The 18,791-nt window shown below is 42.4% G+C and overlaps 1 protein-coding gene across 1 annotated transcript; it reads left to right on the top strand.

Annotated features, from left to right (window-relative positions):
- Window positions 1-672: 672 nt before the first annotated feature.
- inpp4aa (inositol polyphosphate-4-phosphatase type I Aa) lies at window positions 673-18,667 on the top strand. The gene is given in 25 exon segments (XM_034573191.1): window positions 673-807; window positions 6,668-6,939; window positions 7,045-7,089; window positions 8,210-8,328; window positions 8,432-8,548; window positions 9,044-9,123; window positions 9,230-9,347; window positions 9,779-9,869; window positions 9,957-10,104; window positions 11,666-11,796; window positions 12,509-12,613; window positions 12,706-12,814; window positions 12,930-12,947; window positions 13,051-13,237; window positions 14,012-14,246; window positions 14,249-14,292; window positions 14,383-14,530; window positions 15,021-15,053; window positions 15,488-15,660; window positions 15,804-15,927; window positions 16,341-16,608; window positions 16,694-16,791; window positions 16,866-16,978; window positions 17,070-17,224; window positions 17,743-18,667. Coding segments are annotated over 24 exon segments (2,892 nt in total). The 5' UTR covers window positions 673-807; window positions 6,668-6,839; the 3' UTR covers window positions 17,876-18,667.
- Window positions 18,668-18,791: the final 124 nt, after the last annotated feature.

Genomic DNA, 18,791 nt, shown 5'->3' with positions numbered 1-18,791 from the left:
CTGAATCCTCATCTGTATTGGGCATAGCTTTTGGGGGGAGAAAGTAGATACATGGAACAGAAGCAACAATAAAATTGTTTTCCTTCAAAACATAATTGATATTACAAACTGGGTTTATAGCTGTGAGTATTCTACACAGGGATCACGTGTTATATGTCCTTGTGTGTCTTTACCTGACAATATCTGTTTTTACCCGTTTTCACTTCTGTCACTGTAGTCTCACAGAATGTTGAATTCCTATTTTATCAATTTCACTTGCAATTATTTCTATAGTTTCTAACCTCTCCGTTACAATTTTGGATGATCAATTAGTATATTGTTAATATTAGTATAAGCAGTGTATTATAATAGTTAGTGTCTTACATCATTATTTTGATCGAGGGATTCCCCTTGAATTAGAAAAATCTGCAATAATAATATCTAGTATCGAATTGATATATTTATGACAAACTGCAAATTATTAACAATATAAACAAGAGCAGCTAAATCCAAAGATTATGGAGAGTTTATAATTTGTATCTTGTATCCTGTTTCCTGTTTCCTGGAGGACATGTGCCTCTGCATTAGATATTTCTAATGTATTTAACATGGGATACTATTACTCCACCCATTAACAACAGCACAGTCGTCCCTGCCGCTTGGGTGGACAGCGCTTCCGTGTGGACACAGTGGAGAGCTGCAGCCAGTGGAGGTATTACGTTGGGCTGTGTCACAGGGAGTCAGGGCGAGTCCTAGCTGCAGACGTCGTCGAGTGTGGAACCAGGATGCGCATCAATATGACAAGAAACCATCGCCTTGCTCTCAACGGTAAGACACATTGATTCTTTTATCATTTATCCATTATTATTTTTCATTCTCACTGTGCGTGTCACCGTGTCACGGTTTGTTCGAGGGCGTTTGTTCTCTGTGATGCTGTCGATGATGAACAGCATCCCAATGAGACATTTTCTCAGCTATAGCCTCATCTCTAATGTCGAGTGTGTGTGTGTTTTTTTATATATATATATCTATGTACTGTGGCCTGTATGGGAGTGTGCAGGACGGTGTGTAAAACCCTGCAGCAGCACACAGCCTCAGCATCAGCTCATACCATGACGCAATATTTGTTATTGTCCCAGTGTCAGTGAATGAGAAAGTGGATAATATGTTCCTGCCATAAATAGATTTACACTGGACAGCTCTGCTCTGTTTATTTCTATGCCCCTGACCTGGATGACACCCACTGTGGTGCATAGAAAAACATTAGAGCTGATGTGTCAGGAGCATGTTGCTTATCACATGTATATGTATGTATATTTTTAAAAGCACATTAAGTGTAATACCAGATGTTGAGTGTCATGCCCCTGCAGGCCTCCCCAGATGCTCACAGCCGAGCGTAAAGGATTAGATTTGATCTGTTGAATCACCGTTTTTACTCTATTTATAAGAGAGAGAGAGGAAGCTGAATTAAACCAAGCTCTTATTTTGTCAACTTCCAGCTGTATATGTATTATTTTTTTCATCTGTCTGTGCTGTTGTGTTTTGGATAAAGATTTTGATAAAGCGATTGAACAAAGCATGTTGAGAGACTTCTGAACCTGCTCATGTGCACTGTGGTTTGTTCATTGAATGTTCGTCCTGATAGCTAAGCATCGTCATCATCATCGTCATCATCATCATCATCATCATCATCATCATCATCATCATCATCATCATCGTCCTCATCATCATCGTCATCATCCTCCATGGTGTCATATTCTGATGTTCACTTCTCCCATAGCTTCTTTTCACATGGTGTCACTTCCAGTTGCCGTCGTGGATAAATGTTTTTTTCCCACTTGGGAGTAAACTCATCTGCATATTCTCCTCCTCTTCCATCACTCCTCTTCCATCACTCGGATCAAAAAAACATTTAGTTCTGCTTACAGCGCACCCGAGTGACATTTCTTCATCAAATAGACGACTGTAGATCAGACTCCGGGGACGTCCGTTTGGCACAGCTCAGCTCTGGACTCAATCAATAGATGGATGTGGAGAAGAAGAGCAGGTTTACAGAGGGGACAGGGTTGATGACAGAGCAGAACGAGTGGGAAATGAGACATTTGGGAGAGATGAGTTAAAGGAGGTCTGACAGAGAGAGAGAGAGAGAGAGGTACTGCAGTGCAGCCGGTTCTGACAGCAGCTGCACGGGGCCAGCTGTGTGCCGCCAGCCGCTCTAACTGGGTCATTTTTGTCTCCGTACCGCCCCAGAGGACTGTCTGCAGGGAGGACCGCCTGAATCTTTTAGCCTTTTGTTATCTTGCTTCTTCTCCGCTTTCACCATCTTAAACCTTCCTTGAAAGATTGAGAAACCAAAACATGTCTCCGCCCTTACCTGGTTTGGTTTGTTGAGGTCAGAAGTCACGTACAGCGGCGTGCAGCACCTGTGGAGCTGGATGGGTTTCAGCCTCTTGCTCAGTGGCACTTCGTCAGTGGGGTAAGTTTGCTGTCATAGGGCCTCAACCCAGAATAATGAGACACACTGTGACCAATATGAACTGAGGCCCACATCTACTCTCCCAAGAGGTGCTGAAAACAAATGGATGATTGATTAGTCAGACATTATTATTATTAAATATTTTTGTAGTGGATTACTTGCGTTGGAAGCTAGAATAACAAAATATTCACTGATTCTAGCTTCTTCATTGGGTGGATTTTCTCTTCTTCAATGTATCACATCATAAATTCTTTCCAGATGTTCTAATATCGTTTTTCTTTCACGGTACTAAATCTGAAGCCTGGACTTTGCGTATAGGCCAATAAAAAGTACTGACCAGATACCATTGGATTAAAAAAAACAATTTATATAACATATTTTAATAGCTGTATGCTACTAACCCCCTATGGAAGTGATGGTTGCTTTTGTTGTTGTATGGCCTGACTCAGGTTAAACCTGGAATACAGATAATGCTTGTCATTGAATTACTTTTTTTTTCTAGTTTAACAGTCATAAAAGAAAAAGAACTCAAATAAATAAATGTAGGAATACAGAACACCCCTCAAAACTGAAGTCTTGCTGTTTGACTTGTGGGACTTTCCAGCATTACATTTTGCCAAATTGCTTTTGTTAACACTACACCACTGGAAGTCATAGTACCTGTCAGTGACAGTTTGACACAACTGCTGTTTGGGATCAGCGAAGAAGAAGTGATTTCCTGGAAAAGAAAGTGGCAGTTTTATCTTGGTGAAAATAATATACTTTAAAGAGGTGGTATCAGATCGGTACATAGATTTGCATAGTTGACAAGGCCCAACCTGGTATTATCAGCAGTATCAATGCCGATATCGATATCAGAACGCCTCTCAAATGCTGTGGGCTGCTGATTGGACATTTGGTTTTATTATTATTAATAATAATTATGTCTGACAATTGACTAATAATTTAATCCTCCATTTATTTTCAGCCCTTCTTGGAAGAGACAAGTAGATGTGGGCCTCAGTTCAGATTGGTCACAGTGTGGCTTTTGATTTGAATTTATAGACCAATTCTTTAATCGATTAATCAGGAAAATAACAATCGGACTTAACGATAGTGAAGATAATTCCCAGTTGATGCACTTCTAGTCGAAACATATTCAGTGTAAAAGAAAGAAAAACACCAAGTCTACAATTTGAAGCCATCCAGTTTGATGATTTAAATAACAAAACAATTATCAAAACTGTAACTTCTTTATCCTGCCCATTGATTGATTGGTTAACAGATAGTTTGAGCTCCACTCCCGGCGGTTTGGTCTCCCGTCAAGCAGACCGCATGTATCTGATGACTGAACCAGTGAAGATCTGTGACATCCTGTGGTTGAGCAGTGGGTCCACTCCGGGTTTCCCAGAGAGTTTCCCACAGTGCCACAGGCAGCGGAGATCACAAGAAGTTAAAAGACAGCTCCCACCAACAATTAATGCCCCTCAGCCTAATGAGGCAGAGCATCCCCGCTGTAATCGTCATCTGTTTTGGTCTCGCATGAAGCTGCCAGAACAGAGATTAAAGTGGCAAAGATCATCACACTTTAACTGTCACATTTGCGTATGTGTGAGTGTGTGTGTGTCACTGGGAGATGGTGTTTTCTTGTGCGTGGGCTTTGTGACGTCAAACCACGCTCACGTGTAAAAATAGACATCCTAACTGAAGTCATTACACATGAATGCACAGTAGCACACACACACAGTCGTTCACCCTTTGTCATCGGACAAATGGCAACACACACAAAACAGATAAACACACACAGTACGTGATATCACCTCGGTCGAGCAGGTCTGTTTATAATACGGCTGGAAAGGGAAGTGACATTTATTCCAGTTGATCACGCTAAGCAAAAACAACACACACACAGAGGTGAAATGGAAATGTTAACTGACTCTGACATGCCACAGGAAATGTTAAGATTCTCCTCTCTGGGGCCATTTGAGTTTTCAGCTCACGTTAGTCATCAGACCACTCGCTGGGTCCCTTTCTCCCTTTCTCCCTTTCTCCCCCTCTTAACCTTTTACATTTTCTTTTTTTCTGTCCTTTCTTCCATGTTTCTCTCCTCCAATCACTGCTCTGTGCTTCATATCAATGCTTTGTTGTACTTAACAGGAGCTGAACCAAACGTCGGAGGCTTGAGGCCCCCTTTAACCTCAGAGGCCCACCAGTACAGCATGTATAGATTTGTACATTAGTAGGAATGTATAGCAAAACACTAAGGTGAGGGCAGGGCTCCGTTATATAAATGTGAGGGTGCAGTAATAGTACAATCGTTTGTCCTTAAAACCAATGAATAATAATCATCATAAATAACAGATACAATTTGCCATTTTGGCAACAATCATGCAGCCCTCCGACAATGTGTGAATGGTGTGTGATAGAATAGGTGCTTTGCAGCATGTGCGAATGGACGAAAGTAGACTTCTAGTCTACTGACTATCGACTTGGTCGATAAGACTGGAAAAGCTCTATGTACTGTAACTGCAGTCCATTTAGAGGTGTTTCTCTTCCTCTTTCTTATTTCTTCTTCTATTTGTTTGTTGAAATAAACGTCCTGGTTTCCACTGATACCAGCTGAGAAACTGCAGGGAGAAAACTTTAAACAAGGACAAAGACCAGACAGGACAAAAATATAGATCGGATCAATTTTTTTGAGAGAGAGAAAGACACGTGAAAGGCATCTCTGGAGCTTATAAACATATAGCAGTGTGGAGAGGTGAAGGCCCGGCAGTGGTTCCGAAACGTCTTTTGTCTTCTATCAGTTCAATCAAGAGAAAATATTAAGCCAAAGTAAATCAAAGAGAGAAACACAGCGAGGAAATGAATCAGCAGAGGATATAAATATTTCAGAGCAGCCAAATCTCCGATGCTGGCACACTCAGTTTCCTGTGTCTCACTGCTCCAGGTCATTTGTTGAAGGTGCACTGTAAGCCAGGTAGAAACATGAGCAGCCTTTTACATGAAGGATTTTGCATTAGAAAACCTTTTACTTTGAAAAATGGGATCAAACATGAGAGACAAAATTATCGCAATATAATTTTCATCAATATAACAAAAGTCCAATATATATTGATATATTGCTTTGGCATTGTGCAGCACAGTGAGGAGGTATAATACGTAAATGATTTACTTTAGAATTGTAAAATGTTTTATTGTTTATCAAGTCTTTGTTATTCTCTGACCATAAAGAAGAGTTTAAAACCACAACCTTCACTCAGGAGCAAACATCCATTATCTATACCGCTTATCCTCAATATCATTTTCATTCCTACACATACAGTAATTTTTTGTTTGTCCACAAACTTCTAGAAGACCTTTTATTATTATTGACACTGTCGAGACATAGGACCACATACTGTACAGCAGGTTGTCCACTAACCAGAAGGTCGGTAGTTCGATCCTTACTCCTCCAGTCCACGTGCCTGAGTGCAAGATACTGTGAAGCGCTTTGAGAGGTCGATAAGACTAAAACACAATCCAAATACAGTCCATTTACCATATTTGAATTCTTCTTATATACTGTATGAGAAGGTCATGAAATTATGAATTTAAAGTTATGTTTAGTCACAAATCTGTGTGAGAAGCTGGTTGTAAAATAACAGGAGGTTCTTGCTGCTTTCTTATCACAAGGTTTTCTGTTTCCTGTCGGTCTGATGCCTGTCATTGTGAGCAGAGCAGAACTCTGTTTTCAAATTAAGAAAAACATCACACGAGAAAAAATAGCATCAGGAGACGGAGTCGGTCTGCTGCTGCTGTGTCTCATTTCCTACATGTGGTGTGAAAACTCTCACTTCTCCGCACAGAGGCTTTTTCTCACTGTTTATATTAGAATATTAACAAAGGGGAATGAATAAGTGGAGTTCAAACAGGAAACTGCAGAACCTCTCATACGATGTTCATCTGAGAGTGGAACGTTCAGACTTCAAACAGCCAAATTACATCAGCGATTTTTATCACTTTAACCTTGTGAATAGAAGAAGGCGGTGATGGGATGCAGTGGATGTGTGCAGCCAGTGGCGTCCTTTAAATGACTAATTACGAGCAGTTTTCTAATTTTATCTGTTTTTCTGCCACATTGATGAAAGGATGACATCACTATCAATGGGTGTAATATGAGCAGTGTGTCTCAGCAGTTTCTTTGAGGACAGATGATGATCTATTTTGTGTTTTCTTCTCGTTTTCTTGCAGGTTTGTCATTGACGAACGTGTGACCGCTCGGATCAACACACAAGGGAAACCAACGCACATATATCTCAAAGGACTGACGTGACAAGACGATTGGATTTGTGTCCTGCTCCAAGCTGTTCTACTCCACGGTCTCTCTAATACAAAATCAATCCCCGTCCCCTGACGTGAAACCATGTCCGGAAGGGAGCGCAGCCCCCGCCATCGGCCATGGTCAGTTTACCGGGCCAACACGTTTGATCTCTCTGCTGAGATGATGGGACTGGCGCTCTCAGGTAACTAAGTAACTGCTGCCATGGTAACCTGTTCACTTCACTGATGATGAAATACCAGGGCACGTAACAAGAGCTTCCCCACCCCCTGTTTTCTCCATCCTACAGGCAAAAGCCAGGATCCAGACGAGCCTGTGCTGGAGTTCAGTGTGGGTAAGTAAACGATACACTTCATGTATATTTTACATGTAGATCAAACAGTGTATGTTTTTCTATCTATTAGTAATGCTAAATTATTTATACTTACTTGTACACTTAACAAATTACATGAAAAGGCCCAAACCAGACTATACATTAAGATGAAGAATGCATCTCCACTTGAAGAAGCTAACATTTTTAGGATACGGGTGCGGCCATCTTGAGCTTTTGATGTAATTGGATGCCAGAGTCTGCTCAGTTATGATCACGAGTGGAGCCGTGGTCTCAAGGGGCCGCCCCTATGCACATTCAACCAATGAAGAGTCAGTCATCCCATATTTATAGCCTCAATTAATTAATTAAAAACCAAACTTACAGAAATAAAAAACATTTGGTCATTGTGATAAGAACTAGTTTATATGAGGTGTACTTTGACATTTTAGTTTGGTCCATGTCCCATCTGCTAACATGGGGGAGGCAGAGTTTACGACCTATCCTGCAGCCAGCCACCAGGTAGTGATCAAGATGATTTGAGTTCACTTTTAGGGAGCTGTCATGTCGTCCATCTTTAATCTATCATCCTAAATAGTAAATTACCATGAAATAATCAATATTTCTATTTTACATTCTGGAAGTGCTGAGGGGGCTGCAGCACCCCCTACTGGCCAGGGATGTACCTGCAATGCAAACAAAGTTTACCCAACAAATCAATAAAAAAAACCTTTAATTAACTTTTTTAGGAAAACAATTCAGAGTAACGTGTAAGTATTTTTTCAAATAATATTCTACTGAAGCTTTAGAACATTCAACGAATTTTATATCTGATGCACAAATGTATAACATGACGTGGGTGAGATAAAGTCAGACACGACTTCTGATGAAGAATAAATCTGGTTTACATGTGTGAACTGTCCGTAGCTGAATACGGGAGAAGGCTGCTTCTAAAACTGGTGGAAAATGTTGTTGACCGTCTCGTTCAGCCTGAAAGCTTTAATGCAACTGCTGCTCAACAAGTGCTAACAACTCAGAGATGCAGTATTTAAGTACATTCCTCCCATGGCCGAGGATTAGTGACCATGCAGCTACTAAATCCTGCAGTTTGTAATCTCCTCCTGTGTTTTTTTTTATGTGGCAGCCTGCAGTGAACTGGTTACTCCATCTCTGGATCGTAAGCCCACCAGCTTTGTCGCCATCAGCTGCACCACGCCGCCCCAGGCCTTCTGGACCAAGCACGCTCAAACTGAAATCATTGAGGTGACCTATTGCTCGCTTGCCCTTCTTCTTTCCTGTCGGATCTTGGAAACTTCCAAACTCCTTCATCCAATCGCTCTCTCTCCCACTGTCTCTCTTTCTGCAGGGGACCAGTAACCCCATCTTCCTGAGCAGTGTAGCATTCTTTCAGGACTCTCTGATCAACCAGCAGACTCAGGTCAAGCTCTCCGTCTATGATGTGAAGGATCGCACACAGGGCACGGTGAGCCCCAGACTTCGAATCATTTCTTCCAAAAGCACTGACCTTTAAATTCCATGTTAGGAAATGAAGAACATTCTTATTTATTAAAGGAGACATATGGTGCTTTTTTTTGTTTTTGCCTTTACTCAAGTGTGTTGTAAAGATTTTTTGTTCTGCAAAGTTACAAAGCCTAAAGTCCTAAAACACCTGAAGCACCTGTTCAGTTGTCTGGGCGATACTTCCGGTGCATTGTGATGTCATCATGACCATCTTTTTGCCATAATTTTGCTGAAACCGCAGTAATATGTTGCTTTATCACCACGGTGAGAAAAGATACCGACACAGCCCTAACGAAAACCAAGTGTTTCAGATAGAGTCTGAAAAAAGGAGCTGCAGCAATGGACTACAAGACTATGGATATCTACATGAATATGAGCAGGATATGTCTCCTTTAAAACCTTCATTCTACACGTTTATGGGGGAGATTATTTAAAACCTTCTGTTTTTATGTCACAGATGTACATGCTTGGTTCGTCCATGTTTTCCGTGAAGGAGCTGCTGCAGGACAAACACCACAGACTGCACCTGACTCTCAAGTAACGCACAGAGACAATTTCCTCTGTAAATGACCACAAGATTTTAATGACACGCTGAATTTCGAGTTTGGGGGGTATTGATTCACTTGATGTCGCTGTGTGTCAGGTCAGCGGAGAGCGAGCGCGTGGGCAACATCACCGTCATCGCCTGGCAGATAGAGGAGAAGCGCGAGCAGAGGGCTCCTGTCGCGAGGTTACAGAGAGGAGACACTGTCAATGGAAGAGTGAGTGAAAAACTAAGTAAAGTGCTTTGTCAATTAAGACCATCAGCATTCAAATCAATCAACCAATGCATTACTTCATTTGTTTTCCAAGCTCATGTTCTATGTTTACGTCTTATTTCATAACACACTTATTATCTCAAGGATTTTAGTTGTTTGTGGACACGAAAAATTGTGTAAGGGAATTTTTGGGGAAAAAAACACACAATCAATGAGAAACTCAAAATAATCAGCTTATAATAAATAACAGTTGCACAACAAGAACATATATCTGACACCTCTGGTGATACGGTTTTGATGAGTCCAGTTGTTACAGATCAGGGAAGTTAGATGTGAAGTTCTGATGGATTTGTGTGTGTGTGTGTGTGTGTGTGTGTGTGTGTGTGTGTGTGTGTGTGTGTGTGTGTGTGTGTGTGTGTGTGTGTGTGTGTCAGATGGTTCTCCCTGTTGATGAGAGCCTGACTGAATCCATGGGTATAAAATCCAAGTCTTCGTCCCTGTGCAAAGATCCACTGCTGAAGGCTGGTGAGTGTTTCCATCTGAATATTAACAGGTGACATCCGGTTCGCATCATTTCGATTCATGTAATGTTGCATGTTGTGTCCGCGTCAGTGTTCGGAGGCGTCATGTCTCGGACGTACCGTTTCCCCACCACGGATGGAAACCACCTGCGGATCCTGGAGCAGATGGCAGAGAGCGCCCTCTCCCTGCACATCCCTCGGCAGTTTGTCAAACTGCTGCTGGAGGAAGATGCCGTCAGGTAACGTCTGATCATTGTCTCTGTGTGAATGAGCAGAGGGAGAATGTCTCACCGTGGGAGCAACATGGTGTTGTAGGGAGGTGGTGACGATTTAACACACAGCAGTGTTGTCATGCAGGTGTCAGGCTCCAGTCAGGTCTTTAGACAGGTTCTAACTTGTCTTATTTATGGACGCATAAAGGAGGAGATTGTGGAAGTCAGACATGTTTTACAACAAAAGGAAAATGTCCGGTACGTTCAGCCGAGGGGGGGCACCTGAGTAAAGTAGGAGACTTGGAAGTGACGTATAAAGTGCGCTGTGGAAATCAGGGGTTTTGTTCTCAGAACATTGACACTGGCGACGGCCCTCATTCCTTGAAACTTTATGACATTTATGGCACCTTCTTTTCATCCTGAGCTATTTGTATTCTTTTTGGGGGGTTTTCAGTTTCGCATCTGTAGTGTGTTAGAAACATCCACTCACTCGCTGTGAATTCGTTTTTCCTGCAGTTTTCTCACATGGGCTCACTCTGACATTTTATTGGGGGTGTGGCAGGAAAAGGAAAATGTTCGGAGTAACTGACTCGAACATTTTCATTCTCACACTCTGGATAAATTCAGGAAAATGCTGACTTGGTTTTAAGTCCAATCATAAAAGTATGGCATCATTATTATGATAATTGTCTTTAAGTGTGTGTTTATATCAAGAGAAAATCTTTTTCTTGTCTCCTTGGGGACATTATATCTTTGTTACCCCAGAGGATGTTGTTCTTTTTGACCATCCTCCCACATTGCTGTATATGCCACTATATATTATGTATAGAGTGTATATAGCATTATATCTGTACAGGAGAATAGTGCCTGTCTAATTCCACAGATACTCCCCTCTCTCTCTAAGCAGAACCCAAGGTCAGGTTATAGATAAAGGGCAAACCAACAGTACATTGTCGCGTCTATGCTTAGGGACTTTCATATCTAACTCAGATGCTCCAGACAGAGAGGCACCAACTTCAACTTTCACCAACTTCAACTCTTTTGCGTATTTCACCAGTGGCAAGACGTAAGGACACAATGTGATTTAGGAATGCATACTTTAGGCTTAACTATCCAATAGTTTGCGAACACCTACATGTAACATAGAGAGTGACAGCAATTCTAGCCATTCATGGATGTGCTGTTAGAATGGGTGACGCAAGTAGAGGAAGATATACTGGGATGCTGTGGGAGACATCTTCAGACTTGGGGGTGATAATTGCTCATGTAACTCTATTAGCGTTTGTATATTGTTCCACCTTCTGGTCTCCTTGATGCATCAAGTCCACATTAAACTCTTCCGCATAAGACATCAGCTGCTGCCTGAGTTCTCCTTTCACCAGCTTCCAGGAAACTTCCATAGCAAAAACAACATCTTCATTACCATCTTAATGGTGGCTGTGATGTTAATAATGTGAGGAAATGGAGACTTGCAACCTTTGTGTTTATTTCAGAGACATAAACGGAAGCAGCTGCACCAGCTTCCCGCTGCGAGCTCATCAGTGCATTAGCTGGATGTCTGAATCATTAATGCCTTTGTGCTTCACAGGGTGTGTGAGCTGGAGGAACTGGGCGAGCTGTCTCCATGTTGGGAAAACCTCAGGAGGCAGATCATCACTCAGTACCAGACCATCATCCTCACCTACCAGGAGACCATAAGTGACCTGCATGAGTATAAAGGTTAGAACCACAAACTGTTTTGTGATAAAAACAGACGCCACTGATTTCACATGTCAAATCTAAAACAAAGATCTTGAACAAAAAAAACAAACGTAACTAAAGTGGAGACAGGACGTATATAAGCTTTTACCAGGCAGGAAGAGTCCAACACAAGATTATATTATTGACTATTTGTCTATTTTTTAAAGGTCCAGTGTGTAAGATTTAGGTGAAAGTGATCTTTTGGCAGAAATCGAATATAGAATAATCCTAGTGATGTTTTCACTAGTGTGTTTCATCTAAATTGTACGAATTGTTGTTTTCTTTACCCTAGAATGAGCCCTTTATATTTAAATACTTTATATCTACATCGGGAGTGGGCCTCTTTACGGAGGTCGCCATGTTTTTAACAGAAGCTCAGACTGGACAAACTAAAAACCTTTTCAGTTTTTATGACAGCTGAACGCTACCATTGGTTCTGGTTTGGAAGGGGAGGATGAGGTGAGAGGTATTCAGCCGCAACATGCAACTTCACCACTAGATGTCACTAAATTCTACACACTGAACCTTTAAATCCATCTCTAATGATTATAATAACTTTATAAGTGGAAGTGTCTTTAAGTGAAAAACAAATAAAAAATCAATGTTGATATCAGTCCAAAATAAACTTTTATCTTCACCTTCATGACATACAGACACATGTGACCTCTCTGTGACCTCCTCCTTCCTTCAGGTCCGTCCTTTAAGGCGAGCACCTTGAAAGCTGAGAGGAAGCTGGAGTTCATACCCACTAACCTTCATATCCAGAGGATGAGAGTACAGGGAGAGTCCGGTTATGGTGGGTATCTGTGCACACACGATTATGTGAGTCCAGACTTTTAGTGATACTGATGATTCAATATCTTATTTCACACTCTGCTCTTCAATCAGACCACACATATGATGTCGTGACCATCGGAGCTCCTGCAGCACATCACCAAGGCTTTAAAGGCTGCGGCCTCCGAAAACTGCTGCACAAGCTCGAGGAAGCCAGAAAACAGTGAGTGGAGGAAAACAAAAAACATGTGGTTCTTGGTGGTGTTTGATTTTAGTGATTAAGTTATTAATTAATCTTACTCTATGCATTTCTTGTTTACTTGCTTCTCATAAATCAGCACATATGAGGAGGAGAGGTGAGATTATGTGTACAAGTCGATTACAGATTGTGTGTTGTAGTTGCCGTGTATACAACACTTTCCTTATTTTCCGTTTTTTTCTGTCAATGCACATTCAAAGCTTTGCTGGCTCTGGCTCTAAAGCAAAGACATATCAGCCTCAGGATGTGGTGAAAGCGAAGGAGCTGATTGGTCAAATCAACACTCTGAAGACGCAAGTGTGTTACTACACCGAACGCCTGTCGCGAGCTGCCAAGGAACGCTCGGCCAACGCTCTGGAGAGAACCCTGGCCATCCTGACAGAGAAGGTAAGACGATCAAGTGCTGAGCTGCAGTTTCTTCTCAGTTTGATGTCACAACACTCAGAGGAATCAGTGAAAATCTGAAGCAGAGATACAGCACACTCTTGATTTTTGTTTTCTGGTTGTCCGTGCCAATCTTGTGAACAGGATATCTCAGGAACCCCTTGAGGGAATATCTTCAAATTTGTCCAAATATTCACGTGGACTCACAGATCAACTGATTTGATTTTAGTGGTCACAGGTCAAGGTCACTTTGACTTCACAAAACCCTTTTATTGCCTCGTTAGCGTTTGCCTCCGTGTTGGCGACAGCCAGTGTTCACAGGATGTTTTCAGGTTGTCAGTCTGTCCATCTGTCCCGTTCTTGTCAACGCGATATCCTGTATATGCCTTGAATGAATATTTTCAAATTAGGCACAAATGTCCATTTAGGCTCACAGACTAACTGATTAGATTTAGGAGGTCAATAGTCAATGGTCTTGAACACGTTATCTCAAGTCTGCCTTTAGAGAATTTCTTTTGACCATGTTGTCAATTGAACTCATAGAAGAACTTGTGAGATTTCAGTGTTCAAAGGTCAAAGGTCACAGTGACCTGGGAAAAAAATGCATGTAGATTGATTGGCAGAGGCATAAAACTGCAGGGCGGTAATTCCAGTTGTCATAGGTTCTTAGCTTCAAATAGAGTTGTTCAGAGACACAGTTGATTTACCTTCACCTAATGTCTCCTGTACAAGCACATTTCATCTCTCTGTCCTCCTCCTCTTCCTCTCCTCCTGCAGACTCGTCAGTTAGTGACCGCGTGCGACTCCAAGCTCCTGTCATCAGCCATCCTCGCCCTGGCAGCCGCCCGCCCAGAGTTCATCCAGCAACGCACCCCTTCGCCATCCTCTTCCTCCCTCTCACCCTCCTCTCGTTCTCCATCCCGCTCCCCCTCTCGTAACCCCACCTCCCCGTCTCGTGCTGCCACCTCACCCTCTCGCCTCATGGCTCTTCCAGAGGGCAGCGAAGGGAGCAAAACAAGCGGTCCTCCGTGCACGCAGATGTACACAAGGAGGAGTGGGTAAGACAGAGTCTGGAGGCCTCTGTTCAGGTGTTATTTTATTCTATCTGAACAAAATAAACTAAACATTTATGATGTGTGTTGATGCAGGAGAAGGACTGGTTAAATGTTACTAAGAGTCTGGAGTGTGTGATCCAGAGGGTGGACAGGCTGCTGCAGCGAGACAAACTCCAGAGTGACAGTAGCTCTGAGGACGTCTTCCTGCTCGCCGACGAGGAGCCTAGTAACACCAAGAAAGGTGCACACACACACACACACACACACACACACACACACACACACACACACACACACACACACACACATTTGCTGTATAGTCTGTGAATGAGGTACAATCAGTCATTCATGTACTAATTGATCTCACCTCAGTCCTCAAAGACCAGAGGCTTCATATGAATGAATGGCCTTTAAGAGGTATCCATAGTAACCACATCCTGACCATAAAATAATTGATTTACCATCATCATCATTACTGCAACCATCACGTCGTCCTCCATTATCATCACTGTCCGCGCATCCACCTCGTCACCATCAACCTGTCAGCCTTCATCTTCGTCATCCTCACACCAGACCTGAGCGAGCCCCCATCCACACATCTGCAGATTCATCACTTCAAGCTGCTCCAGTGTTTCTGAATGTTAATATTAAACAATGCAGAATTGAAAGTAAAACTAGAATACAAATTTTTATTAATTTAATGTTTTTATTTCTCTGTATTTCACTTGAAGATAAGAGTCCAGAAGTAGAGAAGAAGTCCCCAGGTGAGAGCAATATGTCCTCTACAAATCAGATATGTCGTGCATGTCACATGTAAGACAAAAAAACATTTTTTAGAAAAAAAGACGAAGACCAACTACTGTATTACTGTTATTAAAGCTTAAGAGAATCACAAGATTTCACAAAAAGAAATTAAATTAAGACACAAAGTAAATTGTAGAAATCTGGCAATCCCACTATTGTTTTGAGAACAGAATACAAAGGTGTTAAAAACTAGCCTGACCACTACTTCAGTGGTAAAAAATGGTTCACAGAACATATGACATCTATAAATGTTGTTCAGATATTTTAGTTTCTTGGATTTCAGTTATGCAGATGAACTTATATTACTTATATTATATGAACTGTATAGGTTCAGTGTCTGCATGTACCCTGTGTATGTGTGTGTGAGAGTTTAACTTGTGCGTGGTGTCTGCAGGCGAGTGGAGCGACGCCCTCTATCCTCTCCTCACCACACACACTGACTGCGTCTCTCTGATGAGCGACAAAGCCAAGAAGGCCATGGTGTTTCTACTGATGCAGGACAGCGCCCCGACCATCGCCATGAGCCTCACCATGCAGTACCGCCGCGACGTCGTCTTCTGCCAGACGGTCCGTCAGCCTCCCCCTCCCACCTGTTCTGTCTTTTAATGCATGTATAGCTCCAGATAAACAACATGTCATGACACGTGGAAAATACAAAACAAAAACTTGACTGCCCGTCACTGTACTGATACGACTTGTGCTGCTTACAGCTGACGGCTCTGATCTGTGGCTTCATTCTCAAGCTGAGGAACTGTCTGTGTGACTCGGGCTTCCTCAGGCAGCTGCACACCATCGGCTTACTGGTGCAGTATGAGGGTCTGCTCAGCACCTATGGTAAGTCCACTGTGAGAATATCGGTAAAGAAATCAAACAGTCCACAAAAAGTTCCAAACGTTTTTCAAAAGTTCAACACATGAATGACAGAAGGCAGGAAATGAAATGGCTTCACAGTTCAAAGGTCATAAACCAAATTGTTGTTTTAATGGTTATAAATTGGTACAAACTTCATTAAAACGTTACAAGATTTTTCTTTCCATCATATTTCATTAAAATCTGTTTTTGACATATTGTGCCACCTTAAAGACAAGCACACAAACATGCAGAATGGATGCTTAGACGCCAGCGTTCTTTGTGTTTCTATATTATATCATTTAGGTTGTGAATGTTGAGTTGACATATCATACATCATATCTGTGAATTAACGTCATCATGAAGCTCTGTGCCACCTCACCCCACCTGTCTTAAAGGCGAGGAGCTGGCCATGCTGGAGGACATGAGTGTCGGAGTGATGGACCTGAGAAACGTCACCTTCAAAGTGACACAAGCTACTTCGGGTTTTGCCCCCGACATGATGCCAGTGATCACAGGGAACAGGAACGGCTTCAACGTCAGGGTTCCGATGCCCGGAGCGATGTTTGACTCCCTGCCGAGAGAGATCCAGAACGGAATGCTGCTGCGCGTGCAGCCCATCCTCTTCAATGTAGGGATCAACGAACAGCAGACGCTGGCTGAGAAGTGAGTCACTGAGTGCGGAGCAAAGGAAAGGTGAACGGCAAAAAAATGTCCCATGTCTCTCTTCTAATATCATAAATGTTTCCAGGTTTGGAGATACGTCACTGCAAGAGGTGATCAACATGGAGAGCATGACTCGCCTCAGCTCATACTACGACCAGTTTAAAGAAGTCCTGTCTGAAGAGAGTGAGTCTGCACACGTTCATCAAACTATCATCAGTGAGTGGGATTTTCATTTTCCCCCTCTGTCATCTCCTCAGGCCTCCCCCGCTCCCACAGCACCAGCAGTCTTCCTGAGCTGCTCAAGCTGCTGAGCCAGAACGTGAGCGCCAAGAAAAGCAAGAACGTGGAGATTCTGTGGCAGGCGGCCGAGGTAGACGTGCTTTTCCATGCATTGTGTTCAGCCCCTGAAATTTTAAAGCTCCATCTTTCCTCCTCTAACATCTTTCTCTAAAACCCTGAAGGCATGTCGCCGCCTGAACGGAGTGCGTTTCACCAGCTGTAAGAGTGCCAAGGACCGCACGGCTATGTCTCTGACCTTAGAGCAGTGTCAGATCCTGCAGCAGGAGCACGCCCTGGCCCCGCAGGTCTTCTACCAGGCTCTGGACTGTATGCGCAGGTCAGTCTCTGCACCCACACTAATTTGAAAATAGAGCCCAAGTGATATGGATTTTTTGGGGTCTATACTGACTCCAATATTCAAGATACAGATATATCAGCTGATATATATTTTAGAAAAACATTGGCAGCGATTCATTATCAAAACCTTATCACAAAGATATGTTACCGAGGCTTAACATTATACAGTTTAACTGTAAAAGTTTATTATAAATGACTATTTAAAAAAAAAATAAATATATATATATATATATATATATAACTTGAATTAAGAAAATAAACATGTTTTTTCAACTTAAAATTTAAACATAAATGTATATCTTTACTCATATCATCTTTGAGAAAAATTATTTGGTCCCTGTCCCAACCAATAACGTTGAGGAGGCGAGGTTTATGACCTATACCGCAGCCAACCACCAGGTGGTGATTGCTCCGGCTATGTTGTGCTTTATCTACAGTCTAGGTCAGGCTCTATTTGAATGGGAATGTATATAATGCCTCTGTTGTGTGTGTCCACAGTGAGGGCTGCAGGAGAGAGAACACCATGAAGAACGTGGGATGTCGTAAATACGCCTTTAACTCTCTCCAGCTCAAGGCCTTCCCCAAACAATACCGCCCCCCAGAGGGGACGTACGGGAAGGTTGAGACCTAAGTGGACACTGAACCAAAAAGACTGAAGGAGGGGGATAATGCTGATGGCACCACACAAAGAAAAAAAAACAACACGGACTGGAACAACAGCCCCTTTGTTTTGTGCTTAGTCACTGTTAAGATGATTCATGTCCAAGTGCCAGTGCTACTGTAGATCGTTTTATAGCAGTTTCCTCTCTCTCTTCTCAACAGTACTAGAACGACACACGGCCACTTCACAGCCGCAAACAGAAGATACTTTCTGTGTTTCATTGTAGCCATTGTCCAGACTCCAGCTGCAGGACCAGTCGTAGCATCAGGAGGCGAACTGCCGCTTTGGATTTTAACGTAAATAGAAATAAGACGTGCAAATATCCCAGTCTGTAGAAAGACGATGTTGGTTGAAGGTGTCCATACATGACCACACTGCTTTTATTTGATGTTACCAGTTTGTCAGCTACAGAATAAGGCTCGAAATCCTCTATAGCTGTTATTACTGTCGACATATCCCGTGAAGAGCAATGATTTTATTCAGCCGAGAGGGATTTTCTGTTTCCAAAGCCGGATTTTGCCCATTCAGTCGTAAAACATAGAGTTCCACTGTTCTTCTACAGCGTATTAAAAACACACCAGTGAGCCACACTGTTGCACAGGATAACATCCCTCCCTCACTATGGGGAACATGGGTACTGTAGTTGTGAGTCAACCCCGTGTAAACCACCCTTCTGCCATAAAAACTCACCAGCAGACCAAACATACAGCAACACACCTGTTAAAATCCTCCCCAAAGAACACGTTTGAGTACAATTCCCAGCTGAATTTATATATTTGAGGCTAATTTCTAATTATCATTCGGAAGTAATCGGCCTGAGGCTACAGAGACGGCACAGAAGCTGGAAAACATTGAGAAAAGGACCAGCACAGTTTGTTTTCTGACT

Source organism: Hippoglossus hippoglossus, chromosome 21, assembly GCF_009819705.1.
Source record: "Hippoglossus hippoglossus isolate fHipHip1 chromosome 21, fHipHip1.pri, whole genome shotgun sequence".
NCBI lineage: Eukaryota > Metazoa > Chordata > Actinopteri > Pleuronectiformes > Pleuronectidae > Hippoglossus > Hippoglossus hippoglossus.
The sequence above is the reverse complement of the archived record's forward strand: the minus strand, read 5'-3'. Positions and strand labels throughout refer to the sequence as shown.